This window comes from Pecten maximus, chromosome 6 (genome assembly GCF_902652985.1).
Source record: "Pecten maximus chromosome 6, xPecMax1.1, whole genome shotgun sequence".
NCBI lineage: Eukaryota > Metazoa > Mollusca > Bivalvia > Pectinida > Pectinidae > Pecten > Pecten maximus.
Genome location: NC_047020.1, coordinates 36788846 through 36799486, shown reverse-complemented (window position 1 = coordinate 36799486; position 10641 = coordinate 36788846). Strand labels below are relative to the sequence as shown.

Here is a 10641-nt window from a genome sequence, read left to right as displayed (position 1 = left end):
CTAGGGAGTGTAGTTTACGTCTAGGGAGTGTGGTTTACGTCTAGTCTATGGAGTATAGTATGCGTCTAGAGAGTGTAGTATACGTCTAGGGAGTATAGTTTACGTCTAGGGAGTGTACTTTACGTCTAAGGAGTGTATTTTACGTCTAGGAAGTGTAGTTTACGTCTAGGGAGTGTAGTTTACGTCTAGTCTATGGAGTATAGTATGCGTCTAGAGAGTGTAGTATACGTCTAGGGAGTATAGTTTACGTCTAGGGAGTGTAGTTTACGTCTAGGGAGTGTGGTTTACGTCTAGGGAGTGTACTTTATGTCTTGGGAGTGTAGTTCACGTCTAGGGAGTGTAGTTTACGTCTAGGGAGTGTAGTTTACGTCTAGGGAGTGTAGTTTACGTATAGGGAGTGTAGTTTACGTATAGGGAGTGTAGTTTACGTCTAGGGAGTGTAGTTTACGTCTAGGGAGTGTAGTTTACATCTAGGGAGTGTAGTTTACGTCTAGGGAGTGTAGTTTACGTCTAGGGAGTGTAGTTTACGTCTAGGGAGTGTAGTTTACGTCTAGGGATTGTATTTTACTTATAGGAAGTGTAATTTACGTCTAGGGAGTGAAGTTTACGTCTTGGAAGTGTAGTTTACGTCTAGGAAGTGTAGTTTACGTCTAGGGAGTGAAGTTTACGTCAAGGGAGTATAGTTTACGTCTAGGGAGTGTAGTTTACGTCTAAGGAGTGTAGTGTACGTCTTGGGAGGGTAGTTTACGTCTAGGAAGTGTAGTTTACGACGAGGGAGTGTAGTTTACGTTTGGGGAGTGTAGTTTACGTCGAGGGAGTGTAGTGTACGTCTAGGGAGTGTAGTTTACGTCTAGGGAGTGAAGTTTACGTCTAGGGAGTGTAGTTTACGTCTAGGGAGTGTAATGTACGTCTAGGAAGTGTAGTTTACGTCTAGAAGTATAGTTTATGTCTAGGGAGTGTAGTTTACGTCTAGGGAATGTAGTTTACGTCTAGGAGTGTAGTTTACGTCTAGAAGTATAGTTTTCATCTAGGAAGTGTAGTTTACGTCTAGGGAGTGTAGTTTATGTCTAGGGAGTGTAGTTTACGTCTAGGGAGTGTAGTTTACGTCTAGGGAGTGCAGTTTACATCTAGGGAGTGAAGTTTACGTGTAGGGAGTGTAGTTTACGTCTAGGGAGTGTAGTTTACAACTAGGGAGTGAAGTTAACGTCTAGGGAGTGTAGTTTACGTCTAGGGAGTGTAGATTACGTCTAGGGAGTGTAGTTTACGTCTAGGGAGTGTAGTTTACGTCTAGGGAGTGAAGTTTACGTCTAGGAAGTGTAGTTTACGTCTAGAGAGTGTAGTTTACGTCTAGGGAGTGTAGTTTACACATAAGGAGTGTAGTTTATGTCTAGGGAGTGTAGTTTATGTCTAGGGAGTGTAGTTTACGTCTAGGGAGTGTAGTTTACGTCTAGAAGTGTAGTTTACGTCCAGGGAGTGTAGTTTATGTCTAGGGAGTGTAGTTTACGTCTAGGGAGTGCAGTTTACATCTAGGTAGTGAAGTTTACGTCCAGGGAGTGTAGTTTATGTCTTGGGAGTGTAGTTTACGTCTAGGGAGTGTAGTTTACGTCTAAGGAGTGTAGTTTACGTCTTGGGAGTGTAGTTTACGTCTAGGGAGTGTAGTTTACGTCTAGGGAGTGAAGTTTACGTCTAGGGAGTGTAGTTTACGTCTAGGGAGTGTAATGTACGTCTAGGAAGTGTAGTTTACGTCTAGAAGTATAGTTTATGTCTAGGGAGTGTAGTTTACGTCTAGGGAATGTAGTTTACGTCTAGGAGTGTAGTTTACGTCTAGAAGTATAGTTTCCATCTAGGAAGTGTAGTTTACGTCTAGGGAGTGTAGTTTACGTCTAGAAGTATAGTTTATGTCTAGGGAGTGTAGTTTACGTCTAGGGAATGTAGTTTACGTCTAGGAGTGTAGTTTACGTCTAGGGAGTGTATTTACGTCTAGGAAGTGTAGTTTACGTCTAGGGAGTGTAGTTTACACATAGGATATGTAGTTCACTTTAAGGGAGTGTAGTTTCTGTCTGGGGAATGTAATTTCCGTCTATGGGTGTGGTTTCAGTCAAGAAGTGTACGTTCCGTCTGAGGGTGTGTGTGTGTGTTTTGGTTTTTTTTTCCCGTTTAGATGTGTAGTTCAGTGTCACCAGGGAAATAGTTTCCTCATGGGAATGTAGTTTCCGTATTGGAGTGTAGTTTCCTCCTGAGAATCTGGTTTTCGGGATGTCAAAAACTGAAGTATTTTAAAATTAAAATAAAAAGATAAAATATATTGAAACGAAAATAATAAATTACTTTACTTTTATTAAGATTTAAAGGAAAACGTGTGTCTCATCAAAATACCCAACTGCATGTTGTCAGTATCGATGTTAATTTCATTTCGAGGCCTGTATATCAATTATGCAACTTGCTAATCAATTAGAAAACCATAAAAAATGGTGTTCAAGGAAAAGAAATACACATGATACTTTTCACGGTTCTTTAAATTCTCTAAAAATTGTTTATGCTACAATAGATACTACAATGCAGATGAGACACAGCTTATAATGGATTAACCTTCACAGCCGAGAGGAGCGGCAGCTTGCCGACAGCATTCTAGTTACAAATTGAATTTGCAATTTAACAAATTGAAATCCTATTCGAAGGTGTTTTTTTCATTGCTGATATAATCATTTATTACTTTCTTATTAATATGCATTGATGTAGATTGCATTGTATTATGCTTAATACGTAGTTATGAATAAAATAATACAGTTCTTACTTGGAAATTGAATTAAAAAAAAAACAAACAAAAAAACCCCATACAAACAAGCAAACGAAACTTATGATTATAAGGAATGGTTTCATATACCATCTACGGGCTTGTTGTTCCGATTTTCCTACCCCTCTCCCACCTCTCCCAGATATTGTCCCTATCAGTTGGTGTCATGGTTTTCGTCAAGGAATTCATTACCGGGCACTAAAACCCCATTTTACGAGGGGCCGAGTTACCAGTGACGATAGTTGCTAGGAGGTCCATGTCTCAAATTGATAACCCTTGCAATCTGGGCGTAAGGGCCGGTTATCACGCGGGATGGGGTCAGAGGTTTTGAAAAAAGGTCACTCTCTAATCCTTTCAATAGAGTTTTATATCAGTATTTGAGTACATGGTAACCTTCTCTTTCCACGACTACTGACAAGCTGGTCCGAGATAAGTAACTAATTATAATAATTTACAGGTAATATACAGGTAACACAACACTGACTGGTGTTCACAACAACGATAAACAGGAAGTTTGATAGATGTTTTAGTACAGTTATAAACAGCGACTTGGTGACACGTTTTCGGTGTATTATCAGTTGTAAAAGAAGTTGACAATTATCTACATCTAATTATAAAGATAAATTTACTTTTGTCCCATTCCACTTTACAGACGAAAACCAGAATTCATCTGGAAAATAACGAAATATCAAGATTTACTTACTTAGACGAGTCCGTACCGTCAACTCAGTTCTTACACGAAGTAATCAAGTTTGCACCTTTTCCAACGAAGGTATCCCACATCTGTCATACTGCTGAAATGAATTTTCTATATTTAGACAGCTTTAATTTGGACAATTGTACTTTACTAGGCGAGACAATACTCGCTAATGTAGATGACATATCGATTACCATGGGAACTGTTAGGTGTCTATTTGGTTGATGCGCTTTCATTGTCTTCTGTTAGAGTTGCGCCCCTTACTGCCAGGATTCCATGGAATTGGTCCTGCATCAGGCAACCGTTTTAAGCCATACACTGAGATAAATATCGATATTTTTGAGAGAAGCGGTTCTGAGAATGGATTCGATAGCTATGACAGAGTTAACTCCCCTGTTTTCCAGGAAAGTGAATTCTAAATACTCCAAATACTTTATCATAAAATCGTCATCCCTGAGTTTGGCACAGGGTTACAATGTATGATGTAACTAGCTATTAATGTATTGGTCACGTGATTCATTGTAGACCAATGGATGAGGTACGTAGTGTTAGTGTGGGTGGTCGGGTGGCACAATGGTACCACACTTGCCTTTCACCTAGTCAACTGGGATTCAATTCCCATTCTAATGTGACGTCATAGCACACAGTAAAGGGGAATAATCCTATAGTATTCTATTTTCAATATAATGTTTAAAGAAAGAAAGATGATATATTACTTTCCTACGAGAATTTTACGTCTGTAGACCCATAACAAAGGGAGATAATCTTATACCTATTCAATGTCAACCATGTAATACCGTAAGACATGTCAAAGAAGACATTTCTAGGATTATCAATAAGGTACGATCTTACCATCCTCGATACTCCAGGGGTCACGATCATATACGCTCTCTTCACGTTCTTCACTCCAACAGATTGTTTGTGATCGTAACCCCCCCGAGTTCCCATGAAAAGGGCGTGTGTGATCGTAACTCCCGGAGTTCCCGTGAAGAGAGCGTGTGTGATCGTAACTCCCGGAGTTCCCGTGAAGAGAGCGTGTGTGATCGTAACTCCCGGAGTTCCCGTGAAGAGAGCGTGTGTGATCGTAACCCCTGGAGTTCCCGTGAAGAGAGCGTGTATGATCGTAACCCCTGGAGTTCCCGTGAAGAGAGCGTGTGTGATCGTAACTCCCGGAGTTCCCGTGAAGAGAGCGTGTGTGATCGTAACTCCCGGAGTTCCCGTGAAGAGAGCGTGTGTGATCGTAACTCCCGGAGTTCCCGTGAAGAGAGCGTGTGTGATCGTAACCCCTGGAGTTCTCGTGAAGAGAGCGTGTGTGATCGTAACTACCGGAGTTCCCGTGAAGAGACCGTGTGTGATCGTAACTCCCGGAGTTCCCGTGAAGAGAGCGCGTGTGATCATAACTCCCTGAGTGTCGAGGATTTTGTTGTTGACGTTATAACAAAGGGAGACAATTCGTTATTTTCCTTCTGAAAATCGTAGGCCTAGTGATATTTATATTTTTGAACTACGCTCAAATGGTGGTAATGTAGTTGTCAAGAAGGGTAATTATATTGTAGGCAAATATCTCCCGATGGAGTGTAATATCCACGTTTTTGTAAAGAACTGACAATATGAAATCTTACACTAGCTAAATTCAATTGATAATAATTATATTTTATAGACATGTGCCAGTCTAGTATGTATGGATGTACATGGACCGTCGTGTGTCAACAGTATAGGAACTTAAATGTGACCAAGCTTTGCATAAATTTAAAAAGCGAGAAACTTCATACTGCTGGGGTCAAGGTAACCGCTCCTATCAATAGAGCTATCAGTGTTTCGCTCATTGTTAGCACTTTATCATGCACTTTTATTTCTGAATGGTTTTGTTCATCAAACTGTACTCAAAAGATACCTTGAAGGCTTGAACAAGTTCGTTTTTCGGGTGACTACTGAACTGGGAAAGGTCAAATATGACTTCAAAAACTTTTTGACTAAATCTGTTTAAAAACTATGAATAAGTATTGGGATAAAATTCCTTCTCCTTGGTGCTGTGCTTAAGGTCAAGGTTGCCTATTGATAGAAATGTTTAGCTCCTAAATGTTGCAATTGGTAACTTCATTTCATAATGACCTTGGACTTTCATACAACGGTCAATATTGAGACACCTAATGCAATTTTATCTTCAAGGTTGACGAGTCGTAATTTCCCATAGCTATTTATAGAATTTTGTCGCCTTCTTTGGCTAAGGTCAATGTCAATGATTTCACAGCAAAATTTCCTCGAGACAACTACAACACAAGTTAAGAGATAATTTGTATCGTTTGCGTTGCTTTATCCACATGTACGGTGGAATTCTTTGTGTCGTGTTTTAAAAAGATGATCTCTCGACAGCGGCGATATAAATCATGTTTGATAAAAAGACAGATTTTATATGCCGCTCCATCCTTCCTTTGTAATGTAAACCGTTGATATGTGTGTGTACTAGCTCCGATACATCATTTCATGTCGCCTTAATATTATCTCTTTTAATACGTACGTGTGTGAACCGGAAATTGGACGTCAAGTTTTTGCATGGTTACATCATTTGAAACGAACATCTGTCGCGAGGATCGAACATCTTCGGAACAATGGAGAGGACACAGCGCTCTTTTGTGAAGAGATAGATTTTTACTGTTTGAAATAAAATACCTGTTTCTGATACTGTATAACATGAACGTTTTGTTGTGTATAAACCTTTTTTGTTTTCGTGGTTGTTATGGAACCACGAATATAAATACAACGGATATTGTTGTGTGTATTATTGTTGTATTACTGTTACAAGGGCTAACCGCGAAAATTTGTACCCACGAAATAATTTAAAAGCTCCGAACCACGAATGAAACTACACGCGAATAGTCCATGTAACTGTACTGGGATTCTATCCCAAGCACCAGGAACAGAATTTAAATATTTCAAATACATTTTTTTTTTAATTTATAGTTTATAGACTTCTGAAAAGGAATTAATTTTCAATACAGAGAAAGATTTTCAGCGAATAATAAGACTTACATGTATGGTAAAAGAATGTCAAATCTTGACAATAATCCTATACTATCTATTCGCTTGAGTAAAATATCAAATGTGTATTAAATAACCAAATTTAATTCTTATGTAGTGAAGCTGTTCAATCACGACTCCAAAATTTCATCAAAGATATTTAACCAATTTCCCTATTTTTTGGTCATTAAATACACCAAAGTACTGTTTCTTCTTAGAGTTTGGAGATTTAAATAATGTAACAGGAAACGATGGATGTTTTTCTTTTTAGTGAAATTTTAATTACACAAATATCGTTTTAAATACAGTGTCCGAGAATCAATACTAACGACATATCACAGGGGCATGATAATCAATATAACCGACACAGCACAGGGACATGAGAACCAATATAAATGATACAGCATAGGGGCATGAGAATCAATACTAGCGACACAGCACAGGGGTATGAGAATCAACATAAATTACACAGCACAGGGGCATGATAATCAATATAAACGACACAGCACAGGGAATTGAGAATCATGGAAGTTCGTTATATATATCATATCTGTCCGTTTACCGAGATTCACCTTTCGAACAAACTGTGTCCGTATTAACGAGAACCACCTCTCTTTCCAACTGTGTCTGTATTAACAAGACTCCGTTATGCAAACAAGGTCCACCTTTCTTTTCAACTGTGTCCGTATTAACGAGGTCAATATTTTTTATCAACGATGACTGTGTTAACGAAATCCCATTAAACATATACATGTAATCTCTGTCCGTATTAACGAGATTCCGTTATACATTTACGTACAATGTATCATCTCTGTCCGTATTAACGAGGTCCGTCTTTGTTATCAACTGTGTCCGTATTAACGAGGTCCGTCTTTGTTATCAACTGTGTCCGTATTAACGAGGTCGGTCTTTGTTATCAACTGTGTCCGTATTAACGAGGTCCGTCTTTACGAGGTCCGTCTTTGTTATCAACTGTCTCCGTATTAACGAGGTCCATCTTTGTTATCAACTGTGTCTATATTAACGTGGTCTGTCTTTGTTATCAACTGTGTCCGTATTAACGAGGTCCGTCTTTGTTATCAACTGTGTCCGTATTAACGAGGTCCGTCTTTGTTATCAACTGTGTCCGTATTAACGAGGTCCGTCTTTGTTATCAACTGTGTCCGTATTAACGAGGTCCGTCTTTGTTATCGACTGTGTCCGTATTAACGAGGTCCATCTTTGTTATCAACTGTGTCCGTATTAACGTGGTCCGTCTTTGTTATCAACTGTGTCCGAATTAACGAGGTCCGTCTTTGTTATCAACTGTGTCCGTATTAACGTGGTCCGTCTTTGTTATCAACTGTGTCCGTATTAACGAGGTCCGTCTTTGTTATCAACTGTGTCCGTACACTGTATTAACGAGGTCCGTCTTTGTTATCAACTGTGTCCGTATTAACGAGGTCCGTCTTTACGAGGTCTGTCTTTATTATCAACTGTGTCCGTATTGACGTGGTCCGTCTTTGTTATCAACTGTGTCTATATTAACGTGGTCTGTCTTTGTTATCAACTGTGCCCGTATTAACGAGGTCCGTCTTTGTTATCAACTGTGTCCGTATTAACGAGGTCCGTCTTTGTTATCAACTGTGTCCGTATTAACGAGGTCCGTCTTTGTTATCAACTGTGTCCGTATTAACGAGGTCCGTCTTTGTTATCGACTGTGTCCGTATTAACGAGGTCCATCTTTGTTATCAACTGTGTCCGTATTAACGTGGTCCGTCTTTGTTATCAATTGTGTCCGTATTAACGAGGTCCGTCTTTGTTATCAACTGTGTCCATATTAACGTGGTCCGTCTTTGTTATCAACTGTGTCCGTATTAACGAGGTCCGTCTTTGTTATCAACTGTGTCCGTATTAACGTGGTCCGTCTTTGTTATCAACTGTGTCCGTATTAACGAGGTCCGTCTTTGTTATCAACTGTGTCCGTATTAACGAGGTCCGTCTTTGTTATCAACTGTGTCCGTATTAACGAGGTCCGTCTTTACGAGGTCTGTCTTTATTATCAACTGTGTCCGTATTGACGTGGTCCGTCTTTATTATCAACTGTGTCTATATTAACGTGGTCTGTCTTTGTTATCAACTGTGTCCGTATTAACGAGGTCCGTCTTTGTTATCAACTGTGTCCGTATTAACGAGGTCCGTCTTTGTTATCAACTGTGTCCGTATTAACGAGGTCCGTCTTTGTTATCGACTGTGTCCGTATTAACGAGGTCCATCTTTGTTATCAACTGTGTCCGTATTAACGTGGTCCGTCTTTGTTATCAATTGTGTCCGTATTAACGAGGTCCGTCTTTGTTATCAACTGTGTCCATATTAACGTGGTCCGTCTTTGTTATCAACTGTGTCCGTATTAACGAGGTCCGTCTTTGTTATCAACTGTGTCCGTATTAACGAGGTCCGTCTTTGTTATCAACTGTGTCCGTATGAACGAGATCCGTCTTTACGAGGTCCGTCTTTATTATCAACTGTGTCCGTATTAACGAGGTCCGTCTTTGTTATCAACTGTGTCCGTATTAACGAGGTCCGTCTTTACGAGGTCCGTCTTTATTATCAACTGTGTCCGTATTAACGTGGTCCGTCTTTGTTATCAACTGTGTCCGTATTAACGAGGTCCGTCTTTGTTATCAACTGTGTCCGTATGAACGAGATCCGTCTTTACGAGGTCCGTCTTTATTATCAACTGTGTCCGTATTAACGAGGTCCGTCTTTGTTATCAACTGTGTCCGTATTAACGAGGTCCGTCTTTACGAGGTCCGTCTTTATTATCAACTGTGTCCGTATTAACGTGGTCCGTCTTTGTTATCAACTGTGTCCGTATTAACGAGGTCCGTCTTTGTTATCAACTGTGTCCGTATTAACGAGATTCCTTATACAGACAAGGTCCGTCTTTGTTATCAACTGTGTCCGTATTAACGATTAACAGTTAGTTAAAGTGTTATCTCCTACATGACTCCGCTATTGCTAGAGTTCGTCTCTGTAATAATGAGATCAATCTTTCTGATAAACTGTGTCCGTATTAACGAGATTATTTTATACATATAGCCCCTGTCTGTATTAACGAGAACGACAAGTGGATTTATAAGTACTCCTTATGTGTCCGTATTAAGAACACATAGTACATCATACACTTAATTCGTGTACCATTTTGATGGAATGTAGATACATGTACAGAATGTTTATCCGTATCCGTATTGACAAAATTCAACCATGCATTTCATCTGTATTTGTTTTATTGAGCTTCCACGACATGGAAAGCAAATCAATGGTAGTGTTTGTACCTGTCCTGATGTTTCGAAGAATTAGTTGTTTATACTTGATATTTTGGAGTTCTAGATTAACATGGTGGCAGGAAACCCGGACTTACATGTGAGCCTTTGATATGTCTTCATATTGATTATCCGGCCCCTGTGATGTGTCGTTTATATTAGTTCTCGTGCCCCTGTGATGTGCCGTTTATATGAGTTCTCGTGCCCCTGTGATATGTTGTCATTATTGATTCTCGTGCCCCTTTGAGGTGTTTATATTGATTCTCCGGCACCTGTGACGACACGTGTCTTTTATATGGGTTCTCCGGCACCTGTGATGTGTCTTTTATATTGGTTCTCGTGCCCCTGTGATGTGTCGTTTACCTTTAATCTCGTGCACCTGTGATGTGTCGTTTACCTTTAATCTCGTGCCCCTGTGATGTGTCGTTTACCTTTAATCTCGTGCCCCTGTGTTGTGTCGTTTACCTTTAATCTCGTGCCCCTGTGTTGTGACCTTTAATCTCATGCCCCTGTGATATGTCGTTATTTGATATTGTTTTCTATGCCATTGCTATACATCATTATGACCTTTTGAGAAACGAAGGTGAAATGGAACATTCACAACGAACACCTGCAGTTCTGTCAGTATTGTCTGATTCAGGTATTCACAATACTACCTTGAGTAGAGGTCTGTGACACGTGTATAAATTAACTAGCATAACTGAAGCATTACATGTATTAAAACTAATTAAAATATGTGTCACTATAATTTGTTATATGCACTCCAAACGGACTAATTAGACAAGTGAGCTATAACAGCCCATACCTTAAAATCATACATGTATATT

General features: G+C 39.6%; 1 protein-coding gene across 1 annotated transcript; it reads left to right on the top strand.

Moving 5' to 3' along the window:
* Positions 1 to 4024: 4024 nt before the first annotated feature.
* LOC117330167 lies at positions 4025 to 4961 on the top strand. Its single transcript, XM_033888388.1, has 2 exons — positions 4025 to 4029; positions 4406 to 4961. The coding sequence occupies exons 1-2, from the start codon at positions 4025 to 4027 to the stop codon at positions 4959 to 4961; spliced, it is 561 nt and encodes a 186-aa protein (XP_033744279.1).
* The last annotated feature ends 5680 nt before the right edge of the window (positions 4962 to 10641 follow it).